Consider the following 22,743-nt stretch of genomic DNA (forward strand, 5'->3'; position numbering starts at 1 on the left):
AGCTGATGGATGATTCTCTCTCATCGATGTTTCTAATTCTCAGTCTCTCTCTCTTCCTCTCTGTAAAAAATCAATAAAATATATTACAAAAAAGAAAGAATTGTCTTGCATAAAAATTTTAATAAAAGCTTTGAAACGTGTATATAATCAAAATTCTTGAAGTATGTATTTTTGTTGATGATATGGAAGCATAGGCAGTGATTATTTGCCAAAAATTGGGAAGCCCAAGGCCTTACTTAAATGCAGGAACGGCAGAGACCAGTTTGGCTCAATGGATAGAGCGTGGGCTTGGGGACTGAGGGGTCCGGGTTCAATTCCGGTCAAGGGCATGTACCTTGGTTGCAGGCATATCTCCAGTAGGGGGTGTACAAGAGGCAGCTGATCGATGACTCTCTCTCATCGATGTTTCTAACTCTCTATCTCTCTCCCTTCCTCTCTGTACAAAATCAATAAAATATACTTATAAAAAAATAAATAAAAATAAATAAATAAATAAATAAATAAATAAATGCAGGAACGTCTCACGGTTAGAGTAAATGACACACACACACAAAAAAAAAAGAAAAAAAAAAGTGACACACCCCTTAACTCCATCACCACCACAGCGCCGCCTAGTGCCCACCGCTCGGGTACATAATATAGCGAGGGGTAAGGAGAAGACTACAATTCCCATAAGGGCGAGGGCTTTTAGTGACGTCATAGCAGAGCGCGGTCGGCCTCCGAAACGCGCAGCTCTCCTATTGGCCAACTGTGCAGCCAGTACAGCCCCGCCCCTCTGACGCGGTGACGCGCCTTCTGAGCAGCCCTGGGATAGCGATGGAGACGCCCAGCGCGTCTCCCGGGGCCCTGCTGCTTTCCACCGCGTCGGGGCCCGGGAGAAAGCGGGCGGCTGGGGAGGCCGGGGCTGTGGCGAGGAAGCAGAAGGTCTTGGACGAGGAGGAGTACATCGAGGTAAGACCTCGGTGCGGACGCCAGCGACTTCTGGGCCCTCCTGGGTCCTCCCTGCCACCCCCGCCCCCCTCGCGCGCCTCTGGGGTCCCTCCTCACGGGCCGAGGACTTTCCTCCCCTCGCAGAGGCGAAGCAGCCCGAATCCCTTGGCCTTGGGGTTTGGACGGCACGGGAGCCAAATAAACACAGTGCAGAAGGGGCTGGGTGTCCTTGATGAAGGAAGCAGAGTTGTAGGTGCGATAGGAGGCAGTTCTGCTCGTATGTGTGGCGGATTCGGGAAACAAGGTTTTCTGTTAAAGCACGAGTGAGAGTTTGGAAGGCTAGTGGCAAAGAGGACTTTTTAGAGAGCGGTAATGGCAAGTGCAAAGGCCGGGAGTCCTGCGATTGAGGAGGCAGCATCTTGAAATCCTGCCGCAAACAGGCAGGAGGAGGAGATTGGCGGGTGCCGGTTCGGTGTGGCGCCGGTTCAGTTTGGGAGGCTTCTCGGCTGTACAGACAGGGGGCGTCATTGTACAGCTGGGTGCACAAATGTACAGCCGAGGAGCAAGGTCTGGCTGGAGGTGCAGAGTTGGGGGATCACAATTCGTGCTGGTGGTGGGGGGTGAGAGGCTGAAGTCATCCAGGGAAAGGAAGACCCAGAAGTCACTGGCGTCTGCACCGGGGCCTTACATTGGAAATAGGAGTGAAGGCGGCAATCTGCCTTCTCCCCAGCTTCAACTGCACCAACCTGATGAAAACCTCGGTCCAGCAGGTGTGGAAGTGGGGCCAGCAAATGAGAATGAGAAGGACCAGTTAGTAAGGGAGAGAGAGAGAACGGCTTCATGAAAATCAAAGGAGCCTTTAGTAATGTTAGATGTTTCAGCAAGGCCCCATGAGATGTTGTTTAAAATGCTTTTTATATGTTATTGGTTTTTTGCAAAGAGGAAAGGAGAGGGATAGAGAGTTAGAAATATCCATCAGCTGCCTCCTGCACCCCCCCCCCCCCCCCACTGGGGATGTGCCTGCAACCAAGGTACATGCCCTTGACCGGAATTGAACTTGGGTCCTTTCAGTCCGCAGGCCGATGCTATATCCACTGAGCCAAACTTTTTTATTTATTGAGACAGAGAGAGATACGAAAACATGGACTTATTGTCCCACCCATTTATATATTCATTGGTTGACTCCCTATCTGGGAATCAAACCCACAACCCTGGCACATTGGGAGGATGCTCCAACCAACTGAGCTACCCGACAATGGCAGGGATGCTGTTTTCATCAGAAAATGCCCCTTGCCGAAACCGGTTTTGCTCAGTGGATAGAACATCTGCGGACTGAAGGGTCCCAGGTTCGATTCCGGTCAAGGGCATGTACCTTGGTTGTGGGCACATCCCCGGTAGGTAGGGAGTGTGCAGGAGACAGCTGATTGATGTTTCTCTCTCCTCAGTGTTTCTAACTCTCTATCCCTCTCTCTTCCTCTTTGTAAAAAATCAATAAAATATAAAAATAAAAAAAGAAAAAGAAAATGCCCCTAAACTCGGGAGCATTGGGCTGGACAGAGGGTGGGGCGGATGGTCAGCAGTGGCCTTAGCATTTCCGGCAGGTGACAGAGGCAGGGGAGCCTAGATGGCAGCTCTGACTCTTGTTCTGATCGCTCCTGACAGGGCCTCCAGACAGTCATCCAGAGAGACTTCTTTCCTGACGTGGAAAAGCTGCAGGCACAGAAGGAATACCTGGAGGCTGAGGAGAATGGGGACCTGGAACGCATGCGCCAGATTGCCATCAAGTTTGGCTCTGCCCTGGGCAAGATGTCCCGAGAGCCCCCGCCGCCCTGTAAGAGGACTCCTGTGGGTGGCACCGACGGGAACAATCTCTGAATTGTTGCCTCAGGTCCACGCTGATCCCCGTTTCCTCCCTTTCCCCAGATGTGACTCCGGCCACATTTGAAACCCCTGAGGTGCACACAGGGACGGGCGTGGTGGGCCACAAGCCCCAGGGCCGGGGCCAGGGCCTGGAGGATGGTGATGGTGAGTGCCCTCTGTCTGTCACATGGTCAGTGACTCCCTGGGAGACTACCCTGGCTCCGCACTAGGAAGGGGACCTCGCTGACCCAGCCTGGTTCCTCTAGGTGCGCCCCTTCTCCAAGCTGAGCCCCATGGCTGTAGAAGCCTATGGCTACCTTGGGTGCAGACTGGCCTCATTTCCCTCCCAGAGGTCAGATTCCGGGGTTCCAGAATCCTGGGGAAGGATGGAGGGCCAGCTGCCAGCCTTGGTGTTGGAATGTACACTGGTTTGGAGGGATGGCTGCGGTGGGTGGGAGGGCCTGGGCTCACCTCCACCGGGGTCACTGATGGCACCCCACCCCGAGGGAAGGGACACTCTGGAAGGGGCTTCCAGAGCTGCCGTATCTCCCAGGACCCTGGGCAAACCTGTTCTTTCTCTAACGCGTGGGTGCTCGCCTTCCGGTCCGAGTCAGATCGCACACTGCACTTGGCATCCAGCAGATGAGGGGAGCCCCTGAAGGTTGCCTGGGCACTGGGGGGTGGTTGATTCTGCCCCCGGGTGGGGAGTTGTCCAGCAGGGTGGGCTCTCACAACCAGGCCCAGGCCCAGGTGTGAGCATTCTAGCCCTGCTTGTCGGTAAGTGCGGTCCCCAGGACCCACAGACTGCAAAGTGGTGTTGGTGCCATTTATGGTTCTGCGTCACCCACCCCCCCCCTTACCCTGAGCAGGAGAGGCTGGAGAGGAGGAGGAGGAGAAGGAGCCCCTGCCCAGCCTGGATGTCTTCCTGAGCCGGTACACAAGCGAGGACAATGCCTCCTTCCAGGAGATCATGGAGGTGGCCAAGGAGAAGAGCCGGGCTCGCCATGCCTGGCTCTACCAGGCCGAGGCGGAGTTTGAGAAGGTGTGCGTGGGCACAGGGGCAGCAGCACCCTCCCCTCTGGGGTGGGGGAGTCGCAGGGCCAGGGCACGGTGCCCAGGGCGCTCTGACCCTCCCTTTTCCTTGTGTGACGCAGCGGCAGAAAGATAATCTTGCGCTCCCGTCGGCAGAGCACCAAGCCATCGAGAGCAGCCAGGCCGGCGTGGAGACCTGGAAGTACAAGGCCAAGAACTCGCTCATGTACTACCCAGAGGGTGAGCAGGCGGCGTGGGCAGGGCCGGGTGTTTGGATCTGGCCTTCAACGCGTGTGTCTCTGTCCCCTAGCCTTCCGGGCCTCCGAGGGTCCCGGTCTGCTTGGGGCCGGTGGGTGTGTGTGGGAAGTCAGTGAGGGAGTGAGGCTCTCCCCCGCTTTGTTCGGGTTTTGTGATGTGGGGGCTGAAGCCGGCTCCGTGTGTCTGTTCAGCGGGGAATGACGTGGCCTCTCTCGGGCCCGAGCGCCCCTCTGACACCTGCCGCCATCTCTCCTCGGCCCGCCAGGCGTCCCGGATGAGGAGCAGCTGTTTAAGAAGCCCCGGCAGGTGGTGCATAAGAACACGCGCTTCCTCAGGGACCCCTTCAGCCAGGCCCTGAGCAGGTCGCAGCTGCAGCAGGCCGCTGCCCTCAACGCCCAGGTGAGTGGCGGGAGCCAGCAGCTGCGGGCAGACAGGACTTCCTTGATCTCGTCTCTTCCTCCTAAATGAGTTCTGGGGCTCGGCAGAGCGCAGACGTGCAGAAGAATTTGGGGCCCCTGTGTGGCAGGGCCCTGGGTGTTCTCAACCCACGTGGTCTCCCATGGGGGCTCTGTTTTGTCAGACACGTTCTGTGGGTCCAGATCGGTGCCAGCTCCCATGGGGGGGGGGGGGGCAAGGGCATGAGACAAAGTCAGCTGCTGAGAGCAAGGCCAGTCTGGCCAGACCTGCTTCCCTGCACCAGGCAGGGCTGGGGCGTGGGAAGGGGTCAGTAGGGGGTGAGTAGGCTGCGGTGGGGGGGCTTGGTGTGGCAAACAACACAGATTTCCAAGCGTGGGAGTCCCGTGTGACGGCGGTTCTGGTGGTGATGGGGCTGAAGGGTGGGAGACAGGAGGTGGGGAGACTGCTCTGGAGGCTCTTCAGGCACCCAGAGTTAGGGTAGCCCCTGAAAGTATCCCGGGTGGGTGGGGTGTGGCCGAGCCCCCCCCGTGCATGGAGGGGGAGACTGAGGGAGCTTCCTTCATTGGTGCCTGCTCTGACAGGTCCTCAAGGCCTTTGCAGGGGCCAGGGGCCTCCCCACTTTCCCCCAATGGGGCTGCCAGCCACAGGGACCCGGCTTCGCTCTTCGGGGGTCGGGAAGGGTTTCCGCCGAGTCCTGTGCACCCGCCCCTCTGCCAGTGGGAGAGAGTGGCTTTGGCCCCCTGACGCCGGTCTCTCCGCTTGTTCCAGCACAAACAGGGCAAGGTGGGCCCCGACGGCAAGGAGCTGATCCCCCAGGAATCCCCTCGAGTGGGCGGATTTGGATTTGTGGCCACCCCTTCTCCTGCGCCCGGTGAGAAACGCGCCTGCCGCCGAGCGGGCCCACCCGTGGGCGGCCTGGGCGGGGCGGGGGGAGGTGGGCCGCTCGGTTGGTCCTGGCCACTCGGTGCTCCCCTCGGGCCTGCCCCTCACCCAGTGTGTGAATCAGGGACCCAGTGTCCTGTCCACAAGGACAGGGCTGGACTGCAAGGCAGACCCGACCTGAGATGTGTGGGACCCGGTTTCCTTAGCCGGGTGGTCTGTCCCTCCCCCAAAGCTGGGCAGGACAGACGGAGTTTGCCAGAACCAGGGGTGTTAGGCTCTGCTGGACAGACTGGTGTGGTGAGATGCTGAGGGGCGCAGGGGATGCCTGGGGCCTGGCTTGCAGTGAGGGCAGTGCGGTCCAGTGGGTTGCCATACTTCTTATGTAGATGTGCGTGGAAGGCAAGTTATTGTCTGCAGGAGGCTGGTTACACATGGGGCCTGAGGGGCCGTGCCTGGCCTGTGGGGGTGGGCAGGATAGGCCTTGGGGGGCTGCAGGAGCCTGTGTCCCTCTCTCAGGCCGCCTACCTCCTGCCACTGGCCTGGGCTGGGGCTGGCTGTCCCCTCCGTCCTGGGGTAACGTTTCTGGGTCCCACGTTAGCACTGTGAGGAGGGGTCTCTGGGCCCCAGCCCTGCATCTCCTCACACAGAGGGTGTGTGAGCCGTGGGGACGGTCTCGCAGTACACACACTGTCCCTCTGCCCTCCCACGCACTGGCCCCTGTGCTCTGGGGAGCTGGTGGCCATGACATAGGCACGGGCATGTGGGGGTTTGCCCAGGGCCCTGGGAGAAACGGCACCTCTGGAAGCCCCTGAGTGTCTCTTCCGCTGGGGTGGCCCTGTGCTAGGAAGGGGACCTCACTGACCAGCCCAGCTTCTCTGGGGAGCGCCCCTCCTCCAAGCTAAGCCCCCTGGCTATAGAGGCCGTGGGCCCACAGTGGCCTTGTGTCCCTCAGAGGGCAGAGAGGCCAGGGTTCCAGAATCCAGCCTTGGTGTTCGTTCGCTGGAATGTACGCTGAGGGTGGATGGGGGGACTGTATTGGGGGAGGAGGGCCTGGGCTGTGCTCCCACCTGGGCCCCCTCGTCTGAAGTGCCTGTGGGTTCTCCACCTGCAGGTGTGAGCGAGTCTCCGCTGATGACCTGGGGAGAGGTTGAGAACACACCAGTGAGAGTTGAAGGATCAGAAACCCCCTACGTGGACAGGACACCAGGGCCAGCCTTCAAGGTGAGCTGTGGTGGGGGGCGCACAGGTGGGACCCCAGGTGGATGTGTGCTCTTCTGAGCACCCACAGCTCAGGGCACAGAGGACGGCCCGGCTGCCGCTGTCAAAGCAGAGCTGACCATGGGCCGAGCCACGTGCCAGGCCACACGCCCGCTCAGGCCCTGCCCTTCTCAATGGTGCCGGGGCAGCGAAGACAGGTGTGGGTGGACGGATGGTTTTGCCGAGGAGGAACTGGTGGGTGGGGCCGAGGCATCGAGGCAGGGAACGGCTGTGGCTCCTCTCTGAGCCTGCGGTCCCAGAGGATGGGGCTGCCCAGAGACGCCTGGGGGTCTCAGAGACAGACCCGGAGCTCAGGCGATGCTGCAAGCCTTTTGTGGGGTGGGGTGTATGTCCTCAGAAGGGCTGTGCGCTTCCACAGAGAGGCCCCTTGCAGAGATGGGGTGGCCCAGGACGATGTGGGCAAATGGGCAAGCAGGTGGGGTCCCAGAGAGGTATTGGGAAGATGAAGTTCTCTGGTTTACACGCAGTTTGGTGGGGAAACTGAGGGACTGGCAGTGTGTGAAAGGAGGAAGAGTGCAATTCTGCTGTCTGGGTGCTGGGCTGCTGCCTATCCCAGCTGTGGGGTGTTGGGAGGGGGAGGGGGACAGAGGTTGGCGTCACAGAGACAAAGAGGGCAGGATTACCCCATCTGCTCTGACACCCCAAAGAGTTGGGCTTGGAGTCTGGTACTGATGCAGAAGGCCTTCCAAAAGGCTGGGTCAGGCATCTGGAACCGGTCCCTTATGATCAGTTTGAAACTGGCAATGATCAGTTTGAAGTGCAATAAAAAAAAAAAAATAAAATTAAAAAAAAAAAAAAAAAAAAAAAAATTGATATCACTCACGGTAGCGGCAGAAATTTAGAATAACCAGGAGAACTTAGCTTCCAAAGAAACCCCAGGAGAACACCACTAACTTCCCCCTCCCCAAGAGCGTGGGCTCCCCAGGGTAGTAGCATATGATAGTTCAGAGAAGTGGTATATCTTTTCTAAAAGATTGTGAGGTTCCTACCCAGCAGTGCTGGCTTTGAGAGCAACGTGCTGGCCGGTGGGCAGCTCGGCCTGGCCGGTTGGAGGCCTTCGGGGGCTCTTAGGAGAGGTGGTGTCGGGTTGTTGAGATCGTGGGGGAGTCAGCCCTTCCAGCCGGGAGGGACTGTCCAGCTCAGTGAGCACCCACACACCCACTTTGTAGATCTTGGAGCCGGGCCGCAGGGAGCGGCTGGGGCTGAAGATGGCCAACGAGGCTGCTGCCAAGAACCGGGCCAAGAAGCAGGAGGCCTTGCGGAGAGTGACGGAGAACCTGGCCAGGTGAGGGCTGTCTGACCCTCAAGGGGTTTCTCCCTGCTCCTCCTCGGCCCCACCCCCAACAGTGTGGACATTCGGTCTTCAGGGCAGTCCCAGCTGTCCTCCGATGGGTCCCGTGGCAGCTCCCTGGTCCGCAGTGAGGCCCTGTATGAACCAGGATGGGGGGGCCCCTTCGTTTTCTTCTTCAGCCTCTTAGGCACACCCCTAAAAGGTACCTTAAGGCCTGTTGTCCCACTCTGAGCTCTTGTCAGACCTGTGACCATGGATGTCATTCCCCTTAAAGAAGATTGGGGTCCACCCAGCCCCATGGCCAAGGGCAGCACCAGCATTCAGCTGCATGCCAGGCCACTGGTGTCCTCGGCCCAGAGTGACCATGAGTCTCCCGTGTGTCTTCCTATGGAGCTGCGGCAAGCCCTACTGCTGGCAGTGCCCCATTCAGCCTCATCTGCCCCTCTCGCTCACCCCCTCTATTCCAGCCTCACCCCCAAAGGCCTGAGCCCAGCCATGTCCCCAGCCCTGCAGCGCCTCGTGAGCAGGACGGCCAGCAAGTACACAGACCGGGCCCTGCGGGCCAGCTACACGCCGTCCCCAGCACGCTCAGCCCACCTCAAGACCCCGGCCGGCGGGCCCCAGACCCCAACGAGCACCCCAGCTCCCGGCTCGGCCACACGCACCCCCCTCAGCCAGGACCCGGCCTCCATCACAGACAACCTGCTGCAGCTCCCCGCCCGGCGCAGAGCCTCGGACTTCTTCTAGGGCCGGGCCTGGGCCGGGCTCGCGGGATATTTGTGGAGCCTGCGGGGCAGCTGTCCGTTCAGCAGAGGACTCCGGCCTTTTGGGGAACCCAGGCCCGGGCCAAAAGCAGTGACTGTCCCAGGAGCCACCGAAGAAAGGTGCCTTGTCACGGCCAGGCTGGCACCGGACCCACACCATGGCCCTTGGGTGCATCCCAGGGCTTTGCTGGTACTTTTTTCTATGGAACCCCTGCCCGTTTCTATTTAACAGGAATTAAACAACACCTAGCACAGTCTGCAGGGCCGTCCCTTTGCTTGCATCAAGATCTCAGGATTATGGGCGAAATTGCTGTGAGGGGTGATCCTTGGATGGCTAGGTGTCTTACCTTTCCCGTCACCGCCGGCATTGCTTTCTGTGGCGCTCCCGGGCTTAAAACCTGAGCTGAGCTCACAGCATATTGGTCCCCTAGGACCCCAACCCCAAATTCTGCTCTCTGAGGGAGGGACGCAGCCCTTGGGAATTGAGCCTCTAGGGTTCACCTGGGGCTCTGGCCATACTCCTGTGTGGGGTCCTTCCCAGTGGCCTTACCATGACTTCTAAGCCCCTGGCTTCTAGCTCAGGTGGGGCAGAGCATCTCTATCTTCCTGTTCCCCCTCCCCCCCACCCCTTGTGCTCCAGGCACTGCCAGTCTTAGGATGCCGAGTCACCAATCTCACCTGTCACTGCCACCAGTAGTGGCCCCAGGTCACAGTAACCTGGGCCAGTGTCAAGCAATAGGGCCTGGCTCATGCAGCACCATTCATACCACCAGCCAGCGCTTGCTTGACAGCCTGAGTGTATTGGTGCCCAAACTCCCAGAAGGCCTAGGGCCAGCTGCTTCACATGGAGTTGGGGGGGCGTCCAAGACCATGGCTGCTTGCCAGATGGGTTCTTCTGCGTCAAGTGGGATCAGATTGTGCCCTTGGGGGCTTGCTGCTCAGGGAGGCAACCTGGAACCCCTCAGACCGGAGTCCTGCTTCGAGCACCCCAGCCCTCGCACTAGGCCATCATCCCCAGGACTCCTGCACTGGTCCTCTTCTGCCCTCCTGAGTGCCAACAGCCTCCGGAGGCTGGTGCGGGGCCTGCCGCCTTCTGGACACCACCAGCCTGCACTCCTCGACGGTGAGTTCCTGCAAACTCCAGGGGCCAAGTCCTGGCTGTGCCCTGTGCCCCACCAAGGGGCTGGGTGGGCTTAGCAGGTGAGCTTGGACCAAGGTCTGGGGCGCAGAGTGCGGGTTTTGATACTTTTCCCGCATGGGGAAGCGTGGCCTTGGGCTTGAGGGTGCCCCCAGGGAAATGGGAAAGCAGAGGTCTGAGTGGGCGTGAGTGAGATGCAGAGAGAGACGGTCCAGTCAAGGCCACCTAAGGCCAGGTGCTGACCCCTTCTGGTACGTGGCTGGCCTGCTGGGAGTGTGCCCTGTGTGACAGAATAGGGCTGCTGAGTGGGGTGACCAGGAATGCAGGGAAGAGGGTGCAGGGGATGAAGGGGATCCTCCAAGGGCCGAGGGGAGGGAGGGCGAGGAGAACTCTGAGGAAGAGCTGTCTGAGCAAGTGGGATGGGGTCAGAGCAGGCTGTGCTGCACCTGAGGTGGGAGACACACCCGCCTGGCAGCCCTGGAGGCTCTGGGCACTGGCAAGTCGGGGAGACCGGTAGGAGCCTGGCAGGGTGGTCCATGGCTGAGGCCGCCTTGGCCACACCCTCTCTGTGAGCACTTCCGCCGGAGCCCGGGTCCCTGGACCCCTGTGCTGGAGACGCTGCGTCCTGGAGAGAAAGACTCCTCGGGGGGCACTCTCGATGCTTGTTCACACGTTGTGGTTTATTTGCTGGTTAGCAATGAAGGTCTTTGCTACCAAGTAGAAGAAAGCTAACAGAACGTAATCAAAATAGCGGTTTAATTGACAGATTTTACTTGTTCCTTGCACCTGTGCCTTCTTCAGCTCCTACCTGCCTACTTCGTTAACGCGGGCGCCACCGTGCGCCACGCGCGCTCCCCTCCCCCCCCCGGCCGCCCGCCCCCTAGGCACCTGCCTTCCCCACCTCGGCTCCGGGGACGTGGTGCTCTTTGGCCTTGGAGGTCTCTGCCAGCCTGTCCTCCATCTTGTCCTCGTTCTCGGGCACCACGTGCAGCCGGTGCTGGGTCTTGGCGCCCAGCTTGTGGTCGGGCCGGTGCTCGGGGCATGAGCCCGGCCGTGTGTCCAGTTTGCAGTCGGCCCGGTACTTGCCCTCGCCGTCCTTCTTGAAGGAGGCGGAGGACATGGCTTTGGGCTTGGGGGGCTGCAGCCACGAGTGGCTGAGGATCTCGTCGATGTGCAGCCGCCGGTTGACGTCGGGCTGCAGGATGCGGTAGATGAGGTCCTTGCACTCCCCCGTCAGGTTCTTGGAGCGCGGGAAGTCCACGCGGTGCTCCTTCTGGACGCGCAGCATCTTCTTGATGTCGGAGTCGTCGTAGGGCATGGAGCCGCAGACCATGATGTAGAGGATCACGCCCAGGCTCCAGATGTCGTAGACCTTGGGCTGGTAGGGGATGCCCTGCAGGACCTCGGGGGCCGCGTATGCTGCCGACCCGCAGAAGGTCTTGCTCAGGATGATGCGCCCGCTGCAGTCCCGCAGGCAGCGCTTGGAGAAGCCAAAGTCGGACAGCTTGATGTTGAAGTCCTTGTCGAGGAGAAGGTTCTCGCACTTGAGGTCCCGGTGGACGACGTCCAGGTCGTGGCAGTACTTGACGGCGGAGGAGAGCTGGCGGAACATCTTGCGAGCCACATCCTCGTGCAGGGCCCCCCGGCACTTGATGAACTCGAGGAGGTCGCCCTGGACCCCGAGCTCCATGACAATGTAGATCCGCCCATCCGAGGTCTCGAAGATCTCGTAGGTCTTGATGATGGAGCGGTGATTGACGGTGGCCAGGATGTCCATCTCCCGAGGAAGGAATCTCTCCACAAAGTCGGAGGGCGTTTTCTTGCGGTCAATGATCTTGACCGCCACATTGAACTTGAGGCGCTCGGAGTAGGCCGATTTGACTTTTGCGTAGGAGCCCTTGCCAAGGTTGATACCCACGATGTAACCCTTTTTCCTTAGGACCGCGGCATCATCCATGGTGCCAGGAGTGGCTGGCGCCACTGCCCTCTACATCCCCTCCCCACGTGGGCCAGCAGGCATTGTCCTCATTTACAGCGTGGGGAGCCGTCTGGCTGGGCCTCCTCGGACGTGTGGAATGCTCAGCATTATCTCCACGTGACTTCAGCATGTGAAGTCATAAAGCCAGGCGCCCGGGAGTGGGACCTGGGCTGGGGGGGGAACAGGGCCCCTGGAACCTTGGAAGCCAGGCTGGCGTGGCAGCAGTGCCTGTTCCCGCCCACCGTCAGGCAGCCGGCACCTAGGACTGCGGTAACCGTCCCTGCCCCTCCTCGCCACAGCTTCCCCGTCAGGAGTCAGGCCTAAGGTGGGGCTACAGGAGTGCCAGTCCCATGCTAGTTTTCCTTTCTCGGCCGTGGGGACTGACCCTGGGTTAGTTCCTGTCTCCCGAGGGTTAGTTTCCTGCAGCTTCTCAGCCACGTGGAGGAAACGGCGGGAAACTAACCCTGGCTCCATCCGCGGCTTGTGTCCTCGGAACTGGAGGGACTGCTGTGGTCTGGCCAGGCTGGCAGTGGTTCCAAGCTTCTCGTGGACAAGAGCAGCTTCTGTGTGGGGCAGAGGGCTGGGTGGATGAGCGCTGTAGTGAACAGGATGTGTGGGGGTGGAAGGCCAGGCAGGCTCTGGGGTGCTGCAGGCCCCAGATGCGCTCTGAGGACGGGCAGGCCTGGAGGCTGGGGAGAGAGTCAGATAGAAGGAGGTGACAGGCATCCAGGTAGGGAAGAGTCAGAGAGAGGAAGGGGCTTGTTCTGAGAATGGCTGAGTCCCCCAGACAGGAGGGAGGTGGGGGGAAAACTAAGTGGGGGCTCTTCCCTGAGGGATGGGCAGCCGCTGCAGGGCGCAGGGAAGGAGAGCTGTGGCCCAAGTCACGTTTTGCGATGGCAGCGTCGAGAATGGGCTTTGGGGCGAGTGGAGGCCGGTACCTTTGACCAGGCAACAGGAGGCCGGACTAGGGTGGGCCTGGGGATTCTGGGCGACGGAGGGAGACCACGGGCTAGTGTGCTGCTCAGTGATTGGGCAGGGCCCGGGCGGAGCCTGGGAGCTGCGGTCCTGGGGGTGCTGAGGGCCAGCGTCCTGTTAGGAGCGAGCACCCGGGTGGATTGTGTCAGTGTGGGCCTCTGTGAGGGGTGACACGTCGAGCTGTTGGGACCCTGGGAAGCATCCTTTGCGTCACTGAAACCGCCTTTTGCGCCTGGAAGCAATGCGAAAACCTTCCTTCGGGGCCGGTGTGGAGTGCTGCTTTGGAAAACACAGCCTCCTGTATACACCTTGGGTAGTTCAGAAGCCCCGCTGTTCGTTTGTTTTCTGTCACCGGCATCCCATGCCCACACGTAGCGAGTGGCCAGGACAGGTGTGCCGTGTGCTCTGCGTTCCGGGGAGACGAAGGAAGGCCTGCTCCGGTGTGGGACGTGGCGCTGGCATGCAGAGGCGACACTGCTCCGTCCACCAGGTGACAAGGGGCAGGGCATGGCAGGCGGAAGTAGCACGTTGCCCAGAGCACAGCTCTATGGAGGCACGTGGAGCGTGTGTCTGGAGGTCCATGTTGAAGATGGCAGTGGCCGGACAGCCAGAGCCCAGGTGCCAGGCGGGAGTGACTGGTCCCAGCGGGGTGAGCCCACAGTGGTCGACTGCCCTCCAGCAGCCAGTCCTCCCTGGGGCCTGTTTACACTCTGAGGCCCGCTCTCTCCTGGGGAGTCTTTTAGGCTTAACGGACCAGTACTCACTCCATTGTGTCCCAGAAGGGGCTGGTTGTGAGGACCCAGGTTCTATTCTGGTCAAGGGCATGTACCTTGTTTGCGGGCACATCCCCAGTAAGGGGTGTGCGAGAGGCAGCTGATCGATGATTCTCTCTCATCGATGTTTCTAACTCTCTATTCCTTTCTTCTTCCTCTGTAAAAAATCAGTAAAATATATAAAAAAAAAAAAAAAAAAAAAAAGAAAAAGAAAAAGAAAAAAAGAATTGGGTCCTCCTTGAGGACCGCAGCAGGCTGCAGGGATGGCGAGAGGTGGGTGCTCAGGCGCCTCTCCTCAGGATGTCCCTGTCTCCGAGATTCCACCCCACCATCAGCCGCGCTGCGTGACTGGGCCCCTGGAGCCTTCAGTCTTCACTCAAAAATTGGGGGACAGCTCCAGTGTTACTCTAGGCCAGTGGTCGGCAAACTCATGATTCTGCAGAGCCAAATATCAACAGGCTAACGATTGAAATTTCTTTTGAGAGCCAAATTTTTTAAAAAATATATATTTTATTGATTTTTTACAGAGAGGAGGGAGAGAGAGAGAGAGCTAGAAACATCGATGAGAGAGAAACATCGACCAGCTGCCTCTTGCACACCCCTTACCGCGGATGTGCCCGCAATCAATGTACATGCCCCTGACTGGAATCGAACCTGGGACCTTTCAGTCTGCAGACCGACGCTCTACCACTGAGCCAAACTGGCTTCGGCGAGAGCCAAATTTTTTAAACTTAAACTTCTAACGCCACTTCTTCCAAATAGACTTGCCCAATGCCCTGGGTGTGTGGCTCAGTTGGGTGGAACATCGTCCCATATACCAAATAGACTGGCCCAGGCCGTGGTATTTGGTGGAAGAGCCACACTCAAGGGGCCAAAGAGCCACAGTTTGCTGACCACGTCTTCAGCCCTGTTCTGTGCCTGGACCGTGGGCACTCACTGGCCTGCCTGGTGGAGCTCAGTGGCTGGCTGCTGAGTGCTGTAGGGGCCCCCAGGAGGCCATGTGGAGGCCATGCCCCCTCATGAGCCTGGAGACAGAGGCCAGATCTGAAGGGATGATTATAACATGTATGTGAGGGGTGGGCGGCCAGCAAGAGGTCAGACCTGGGAGGACCTCAAAGGTCAAAGGCCAGACACTGGGATCCTTCCCCTCAGCAGAGGGAGCCAGACTGGGTGCTGTGGGAGGCAATAGCAGGGCATATGAGGACACCGTGGGAAAATGGGCTGTGGGGAGGGCGGAGCCAGGCAGAGCAGTGGACTAACTGTGGGGAGGGTTGCAGAGGGCAGGTCTGGGACACTCACTGGGTCTCACTTCTCCAGATTTTCCTAAAACAGAGGTGTTGGGATGGGGTGAGTCTGAAGGCTCTTGCCCTCTCGGTGTGTTAACCCTGCAGGTGCACAAGAAGCTGTCACTGAGTGCAGAGAGGGAAGAGAGAGGGCCACCACGGCAGAGGTGAGGACTGCATAGACAAGGCCGAGCAGGGCCCTGCAGAGCACGTGGTTGGTGATATTAACATGCAAGCCTGCTCCCGCTGCGGGATACAGACACCGCAGTGGTCAGGCATGCATTGTGAGGACACCTGTTCTGTCTCTGACCACTATCAGCTTATCTACTCTGGTGGGGAGCATCATCCCTGGGGACAGACGGGGACCTGAGGGGAACAGGGTGAGGTCAAGGCCACACAGCTGTGGGACATGTGGGCGGGAGTGTGGCTGGGCTGCCCAGCAGAGCCTCCTGCCTCACCTGAGCCGGGAGGATGACCACAGAGTGGGATGACTCGGCACCATGGAGAACTGGGAGCCTGCTGGACATAAGAGAACCCCTGGCGGACCAAGCAGGAAAACTAAGTTGCCCTTTAAGGAGGGGAGCTCAAGAGAGTCTGAGAAGCTGGTGCATCTGCTCTCAGCAGATCCCTCCTCACCAGTAGACGTGTAGATCCTCCTCTCCACCCCTCTGTTACAGGCAGCCCTCCTTGGTCCTGCCCCCTCCGGGTCCCGTCTCCCCCAGCACCACACTCATAGCCTCCCTCTTGAAGCAGCATCTTCCTCCCCAGCTCTCTGCTGTGGTCATGGTCATGGCTGGGCACACTGGGATGTGTTTTCCAAACTTGGGGTGTGGTGGGGTGGATCCTCTCCTTAGACGACCAGCTGGGGCAAAGACATTCACCTTACAATCTGCACTAATATAGTTATTTATTGCTTTTTTTTTTTACCAAATTCAAAGGGAGGGAAAAGAAACTGACGAAAATAATGGCTCATCCCGGATTGTCTTCCTTCAGTGGCTTGTCCCTTGGTTTCTCTGGAGCTCAGGCTCGAAGCTGTGAGCTCTGCCTCATCCCCTGCCAGCCCCTGGGCCATGTGAGAGGCTCACGAGGTGTGCGTGTCTGCAGGCTTCGGGGCTCCCCTTTCCTCTGTGTCCCTGCTTGGCCGGCCCTCTATAGGGTCTGCGCTTCTGGTATCCAACAGCCTCGACGCCTCTTGCAGAATCTCCTCCTTGGGTTGTGACTCTGGGTTCATCTCAGGCTGGGCCTCCTGGGGCTCCAGCTTGGTGGCAGACTTCTTGTCAGAGCCAGGCTCAGGGGCCCATGGGGGTTCCTGGACCCCCGAGGCCTCAAAAGCGGGGGTCGCTGAGGTCTCCCCATCCTTGTCGATGGCTGCAGAGAACAGGAGCCGGGCCTTGGGCTGCACCCAGCAGTGGCTGAGGATCTCGTCGATGTGCAGCCGCCGGTTGACGTCGGGCTGCAGGATGCGGTAGATGAGGTCCTTGCACTCACTGGTCAGGTTCTTGAAGCGCGGGAAGTTGATGCGGTGCTCCTTCTGGATGCGCAGCATCTTCTTGATATTGGAGTCGTCGTAGGGCATGGAGCCGCAGACCATGATGTAGAGGATCACGCCCAGGCTCCAGATGTCGTAGACCTTGGGCTGGTAGGGGATGCCCTGCAGGACCTCGGGGGCCGCGTACGCGGCCGACCCGCAGAAGGTCTTGCTCAGGATCAGTCGGCCGCTGTCATCCCGCAGGCAGCGCTTGGCGAAGCCGAAGTCGGACAGCTTGATGTTGTAGTCCTTGTCGAGGAGAAGGTTCTCGCACTTGAGGTCTCGGTGGACAATGTCCAGGTCGTGGCAGTACTTGATGGCGGAGGAGAGCTGGTGGAACTTCTTGCGAGCATCATCTTCGTGCAGGGCCCCCCGGGTTTTGATGAACTCGAGGAGGTCGCCCTGGACCCCGAGCTCCATGATAATGTAGACCTTGCCGTCGGACGTCTCGAAGATCTCGTAGGTCTTGACGATGGAGCGGTGGTTCAGCATGGTTAGAATCTCGATTTCCCGGGGAAGGAATTTCTCCAAGAAGTCTGTGGGGGCTTTCTTGCGGTCGATGATCTTGACCGCCACGTTGAACTTTAGGCGCTCAGAGTAAGCGGACTTGACTTTGGCGTAGGAGCCCTCTCCCAAGTTTATCCCCATGATATAGCCTCGTCGCTTGAGGATGGCAGCATCATCCATGGTGCCAGGAGCACCCAGTGCCTCGGAGGCTGCCCTCTACATCCCTGCAAGACATGGGCCAGCCGTGTCCTCATTTACACTGTGGACGGGTAGTCCTCTAGGCTGGCCTGGCCTGCTGTCCATGCCTCCCAGAGAGGCCCAGACTCTGGGGTGGAACGTTCAGCATCGTCTCCCGGACGACTTCAGTGGGTGAAGTCACAGAGGAGGAGTGTCTGGGATAATGAGGTTCTGACTAGAACCTTTGGAATCAGAATCCTGGAAGGCTGGCCAGTAGGCCGCAGAGCAAACGCCTACAGAGAGTGACCTCACTCTTGGCTGGGACTCGAGGTAGCAGGGGACTCGGAGGAGGGGGGAGAGGGCATCTTCGTCTACCCGTGCCTCCAAACGTGGAACTAGGACTGCTAGGCCAGTGGTGGGGCTGATGATTGCAATCCTGGAAATTCAGGGCGGGTGGTTGTATCAGTCCAGGCCTCAGCAGAAACCAGGACTTACTCCAGTTGGGGCAGCCTGAGGGTATAACAAGGGCATAATTTACAAAGGTGGGAGCAGAGTGCTGGAAACCCCAACCAAAGTTCCAATGGTCATTGGAACCTGGGAAGGATGGTATAGAGAGGGTGACCTTGAGAGAGGCAGTGACCTTAGGTAGAGGCAAGGAGCTGGTGAGAAACATCCCTATTCCCCCCCCCCCCCTTCAGTCTTGGCAGTCCTTGCCTTTGTCTGCACAGGTGGCCTGCGGGCCATGCAGCCGGGTGAATCAGGTGGGGCAGAGACTCCAGGCCCAGGGTCACTGATTTTAGGAAATCAGGGCTCTGGCCTCTCCTGAATGGTTTAGCTGGGCTCTTCACCTCCCTGTGCTTCCTCATCCAAACCTTAGGCAGCCTGCTTCTCTGATGGTGGCTTTGGCGGGGACCAATGGCAGAGGTTTCTGCTCTTGGCTGTGTGTTCCTTCTTGGGGGGTCTGCCGAGACCATAGCCTGGGCTGGGCTCCTCGGGCAGATCTGGGGCTGGGACAGAAGCTGGACCTTGATCCTGCTTTGAGTGCCATCAGCTGCTCCTGGAATGCTCCCTGAGGATGGTACAAGGGGAGAGGTCAGCATTGGACAGGGACCAATTTCTGCCAGCAGTGGGGCGTCTCTGCTGTGACAGCCCCTTAGACTCTAGCTCCAGCTCAGGGCCACACCCTGAGGAGCAGGAGCAGGAGCAGGCAGGTCTGGCCTAGTCTTGGGTTTAACCTTGGCTACATCCGCCCTGAGAAAGTGGGTGCCTCTCTCTCAGACAATCCTGAGTGTCCCAAGATTAAGGGACAGACACTCAGGAGAACCATGCCTTGAGTTAGCTTGAGAGGACTGATCCTGGAGTGAGTCAGTGGAGTGGAGGTGGGCCAGGTCAGGATGGGTCCTCACTAGCCTTGCCCTTCCCTCTTTCTCTGCTCTCACCTTCACCCTCTTTTTTATTTTTTATAAACATATTTTTATTGATTTCAGAAAAGAAGGGAGAGGGGAGAGATAGAAACATCAAGAATGAGAGAGGCCGAAGCTGGTTTGGCTCAGTGGTAGAGCGTCGGTCTGCGGACTGAAAGGTCCCAGGTTCAATTCCGGTCAAGGGCATGTACATTGGTTGCGGGCACATCCCCGGCAGGGGTTGTGCAAGAGGCAACTGGTCGATGTTTCTCTCTCATCGACGTTTCTAGCTCTCTCTCTCCCTTCCTTCTCTCCGTAAAATATCAATAAAATATATTAAAAAAAAAAAAAGCCCGGACCGGTTTGGCACCGGTTTGGCTCAGTGGATAGAGTGTCGGCTTGGGGGCTGAAGGGTCCCGGGTTTGATTCCGGTCAAGGGCACATCCCCAGTAGGGGGTGTGCAAGAGGCAGCTGGTCGATGACTCTCATCGATGTTTCAAATTCTCTATCTCTCTCCCTTCCTCTCTGTATAAAATCAATAAAATATATTTAAAAAAAAAAAAAAAAGAATGAGAATCATTGATTGGCTGCCTCCTGCACGCCCCCTACTGGGGGTCGAGCCCACAACCCGACATGTGCCCTTGACCGGAATCAAACCTTAGACCCTTCAGTCCATGGACTAATGCCCTATCCACTGAGCCAAACCGGCTAGGGCTTCTTTTTTATTTTTTAAAAATGTTTTTGTTAATTTTTAATTTTTTTTTTTTTAGGAGAGTTAGTGAGAGGGAGAAAAACATTGATACGAGAGAGAAACATTGATTGGTCACCTCTGGCACACACTCCAACTAGGGATCGAACTCGAAATCAGGCATGTGCCCTGACTGGGAGTCAAACCAGGGATCTTTTGTTGCAACAACCAACGCTCAGCTGAGTCACACTGGCCCTTCACCTTCTTATCCAGCCCTGACACCCTGGGCCAGGTCTTGTGTGCTTGCTGTTGGGCCTGCCTTTGGACAGCTTGCTCCTCTCTCCTACTGAGAACACCTTATCTGCTGGGTCCCTCCCATAGTCTCCTTGCTCCAGATACGAGATATGGAGTCGGTACTTAAAGCATCGTCCCCAGTGGCTTTATTCAATGCAGATCTGGTCTTATGTGCCTTCCCCTACTCCCCCATCGTGTAGGCAGGGCCCTTCCTCCAGAGACCAACTTTACTACAGGGTCTCTATAGAATGACTCAAAATGACTCATTTTTTTTTTTTTTTTTTTTTACTCCTTATTTTTATTTTAAAATATTACTAGAGGCCTGGTTGTGCATGGGTGGGGTCCAGTCAGCCAGGGGGAGTAGCTGCAGGCCGTTGGTGGGCTGTCTCTGGTCAGTCGAACTCCTGGTGGAGGGGACAATTTGCATATTAGCCTTTTATTATATAGGATAGGATTGATTCCAGAATGGAAGGGAGATAGAAACATCGATGATAGAGAATCATTGATTGGTCACCTCCTGCAAGCCTCCTACGGGGATCCAGCCTGCAACTGGGCGTGTGCCTGACCAGGGATCAAACCATGACCTCCTGGTTCATAGTTCAAAGCTCAATCCCAGAGCCACACCTGGGGGTGGGGGAGGTGGGGGGAGCATGATACTCCTTTAGACTTCTTCCTTTTCAGTTGTGTGTGGCAGTGAAGCCACTCCAGCCTGTGCCTGACAGCATCCTCCTTTCCTATCTTCTCAAACTTGAGTCCTTCCAGTTTTCTTTATCCCTTTTTTGCAGGGTTTTTTTTTTTTTTTAACTTTTTTTAATCTTCACTTGATATGTTTATTGATTTTAGAAAAGAAGAGGGAGAGAGGGGGGGGGGGGAGAAAGAGAGAAAGATCCCTGGGCTCTGACCAGGGATGGAACGTGCAACCTATGTGCCCTGACCTGGAATCGAACCTGCAGCCATTTTTAAAAAAACAAACAACATATTTTATTTATTTATTTATTTATTTATTTATTTTTTATTTTTTTTTTTTTTTTACAGAGAGGAAGGAAAAGGGATAGAGAACTAGAAACATCGATCAGCTGTCTCCTGCACACCTCCTAATGGGGATGAGCCTGAAACCAAGGTACATGCCCTCGACCAGAATTAAACCTGGGACCCTTCAGTCCGATGCTCTATTCACTGAGACAAACCGGTTAGGGCCCTGCAGCCATTCTGATGCACGGCAAGAGTGCTCCAACAAACTGAGGCCCTCAGCCAGGGCGCAACCCTTCTGAAAAAGGCCACTTTACAGGCCAAGGACCGGACCTCGGCCTGGCAGATGTGCAAGGTGTGCGACCCTTTGTGTCCCAGCACTCCTTGGCTCCTTCTCATCCTGCCCCTCTTCTTTCACTGGCTGCCCCCACCTCCCACCCCGGGGCCACTCCCCATTTCTCCGTCTTCACTGCGCCCCGCCCTTTTGGTGTCCTGTCCACTAGGTCCAATCGCCCGGTCCACTAGGTCCAATCGCCCGTCTCTCCGCTGCGCTCTGAGATCCTAGGCCCTTCAGCTCAGGTTACACCCCGGAGCCACACCTCTCTGTCCAGCCAATGGCGCTTCGCTCCTTAAGCCACGCCCCCGCCAGACTGGCTCCTCCCCACCCCGACCTATCGCCTCGCCCCTTCGGGCTCTGCTGCCCAGGCTCCGCCCCCGCTCGGCCGAGGGTCCGCCAGCATTGGGAGCGCGCAGGCCCTGCCCCCCTCCTCGACGCTGATTGGTCGACGCCGGCGTCGGGGGCGGGAAGCAGAGGAGTCGCAGAGCCGAACAGGACGGCCGCCATCTTGCGCGGAGCCAAAGTCGGAACCCTAGGTTGCGGCTGAGCGCGCGCTAGCCCGCGGTCGTAACCTCAGGCTGCGGTCGGAACCTTCAGGCTGCATCTGAGAGGGCGCGAGGACCCCCGGTCCCGTTCAGCCGCGGCCCAGCCGGAGGCCCCCTCCCGTCACCTCTTCACGCCCGGCCCCGGCCCAGCCTCCCGACCCTCAGCCAGGCCCGGTTCGGCCTCCCCGCGGGGTCACGCGGCCGCCCCGGGGACGATGAACGGAGGATAAATGGTGCCCAAGGCAGACAGCGGTGCCTTCCTGCTGCTCTTCCTGCTCGTGCTCACCGTCACCGAGCCGCTGCGACCAGGTGCGCGGGGCGGGGGTGGGGTGAGGGCGGGGCGGCCGGGGGCGGGGCGCGCAGGGCCGGGGTCGCCCCGGACCTCCTTCCGCTCGGTGGGGCCGTGTCCCAGGCGGACGCCTACGGAGGCCTACCCGCGGTCCGCCGCGTCCCGCTTCCCGGGACCGCGCACCGGCGGGACCGTGCCCTGACTACCTGGTGGGCTCGAGCGCCTGGTACATCCAGAAACTTTGTTCTCGCTGTAACCGGTTTGGCTCAGTGGATAGAGCGTCGGCCTGCGGACTTAGGGGTCCCAGATTCGATTCCGGTCCGGGGCATGTACCTTGGTTGCGGGCACATCCCCGGGTGTGTGTGTGTGTGTGTGTGTGTGTGCAGGAGGCAGCTGATTGATGTTGCTCTCTCATCAATGTTTCAAGCTCTCTATCCCTCTCCCTTCCTCTCTGTAACAAAATCAATAAAATGTATTAAAAAAAAAAAAAAAAGAAGAAGAAGAAGAAGAAACTCTGTGGCCTTTGGGTCCAGGTTTGTGGAGCCACTACATGCTTTGAGGGGGGTGGAAGCGAGAGTGATGGAGTTCCTTCTCTCCAAGGAGCTGCACCCTCATTTCTGGTCCAGCGGCTGGAGTTAGGCTGGGATTAGGTGCAGAAAGCAGCTCGTAGAGGCTCCTGGCTTCCATTGCTTCCTCCCAGCAGTGGGCTGATGCCAGCGTCTCAGGCCCGGAAACCCCTCGGCTGGCAAGCAGTAGCCAGTGTGGCTCCATTGCCTCTCAGTGAGGTGTTACCCTTGAGAGGGACTCAGCTCAGAGACTGGACGGGAGGAAGTGGTAGGAGGCCGCCCAGCATCCCTCGGGTCTGTCCTGGGGCAGAGGCTGACGCGCTCCCCTCCCTGCAGGTGTGTCCCAGTCGTGGGAGCCTGGACAGTGCCGGGTACTCAGGACTGCTCCTTGTATGTGATGATTAAATGCCTTGAGAACTCCCCTCGGAACTTGTGTTTCTATGAAAAACCTGTGGTAGGGGTTCAGATCATGGCAGCTAGAAGGTCCCAGACAGTTTTTTTTTTTTGTTTTGTTTTTGTTTTTAATCTCTACCTGTTTCTGGTGTACCCATCTGAACTGCAGCAAGAAATCCAAACCCCCA

General features: G+C 58.1%; 4 protein-coding genes across 9 annotated transcripts in view; 2 read left to right on the plus strand and 2 right to left on the minus strand.

Annotated features, from left to right (window-relative positions):
• The first annotated feature begins 776 nt into the window (after window positions 1-776).
• On the plus strand, window positions 777-8,969 carry ESS2 (ess-2 splicing factor homolog). The gene is made up of 10 exons (XM_036449547.2): window positions 777-951; window positions 2,593-2,761; window positions 2,854-2,955; window positions 3,660-3,832; window positions 3,945-4,062; window positions 4,346-4,479; window positions 5,266-5,368; window positions 6,491-6,600; window positions 7,827-7,942; window positions 8,416-8,969. Exons 1-10 carry the CDS (start codon window positions 817-819, stop codon window positions 8,693-8,695), a joined length of 1,440 nt encoding a protein of 479 aa, XP_036305440.1. The 5' UTR covers window positions 777-816; the 3' UTR covers window positions 8,696-8,969.
• A 1,619-nt stretch (window positions 8,970-10,588) lies between these two features.
• Window positions 10,589-13,595, minus strand: TSSK2 (testis specific serine kinase 2). The gene has a single exon (XM_036449555.2). It carries the CDS (start codon window positions 11,805-11,807, stop codon window positions 10,731-10,733), a length of 1,077 nt encoding a protein of 358 aa, XP_036305448.1. The 5' UTR covers window positions 11,808-13,595; the 3' UTR covers window positions 10,589-10,730.
• Window positions 13,596-15,873: 2,278 nt separating this feature from the next.
• Window positions 15,874-21,846, minus strand: TSSK1B (testis specific serine kinase 1B). The gene is made up of 2 exons (XM_045585506.1): window positions 21,803-21,846; window positions 15,874-18,140 (listed from the first exon to the last, which is right to left on the minus strand). The coding sequence occupies exon 2, from the start codon at window positions 17,072-17,074 to the stop codon at window positions 15,941-15,943; it is 1,134 nt and encodes a 377-aa protein (XP_045441462.1). The 5' UTR covers window positions 17,075-18,140; window positions 21,803-21,846; the 3' UTR covers window positions 15,874-15,940.
• The window catches only part of DGCR2 (DiGeorge syndrome critical region gene 2), a 41,087-nt gene continuing 39,573 nt past the window's right edge, over window positions 21,230-22,743 (plus strand). For 5 of the 6 annotated variants that reach the window (XM_036449541.2, XM_036449542.2, XM_036449545.2 and 2 more), the window contains exon 1: window positions 21,232-21,616. In XM_036449541.2, the coding sequence (XP_036305434.1) occupies window positions 21,538-21,616 (79 nt within the window). In that variant the 5' untranslated portion in view covers window positions 21,232-21,537. Of the gene's footprint in view, window positions 21,617-22,743 lie in introns of all 6 variants that reach the window. The other variant, XM_036449546.2, reaches the window with a different exon arrangement.

Source organism: Pipistrellus kuhlii, unplaced genomic scaffold (assembly GCF_014108245.1).
Source record: "Pipistrellus kuhlii isolate mPipKuh1 unplaced genomic scaffold, mPipKuh1.p scaffold_m20_p_20, whole genome shotgun sequence".
Taxonomy (NCBI): Eukaryota; Metazoa; Chordata; class Mammalia; order Chiroptera; family Vespertilionidae; genus Pipistrellus; species Pipistrellus kuhlii.

What these genes read in the sequence shown, in the direction of transcription:
- ESS2 (XM_036449547.2), top strand. Translation starts at nt 817, where the DNA reads ATGGAGACGCCCAGCGCGTCTCCCGGGGCCCTGCTGCTTTCCACCGCG. An exon ending in CCGCTGCCCTCAACGCCCAG is followed by an intron (nt 4,480 to 5,265) that starts GTGAGTGGCGGG and finishes CGCTTGTTCCAG; the next exon opens with CACAAACAGGGCAAGGTGGG. An exon ending in CACCCCTTCTCCTGCGCCCG is followed by an intron (nt 5,369 to 6,490) that starts GTGAGAAACGCG and finishes CTCCACCTGCAG; the next exon opens with GTGTGAGCGAGTCTCCGCTG.
- TSSK2 (XM_036449555.2), bottom strand. Translation starts at nt 11,807, where the DNA reads ATGGATGATGCCGCGGTCCTAAGGAAAAAGGGTTACATCGTGGGTATC.
- TSSK1B (XM_045585506.1), bottom strand. Translation starts at nt 17,074, where the DNA reads ATGGATGATGCTGCCATCCTCAAGCGACGAGGCTATATCATGGGGATA.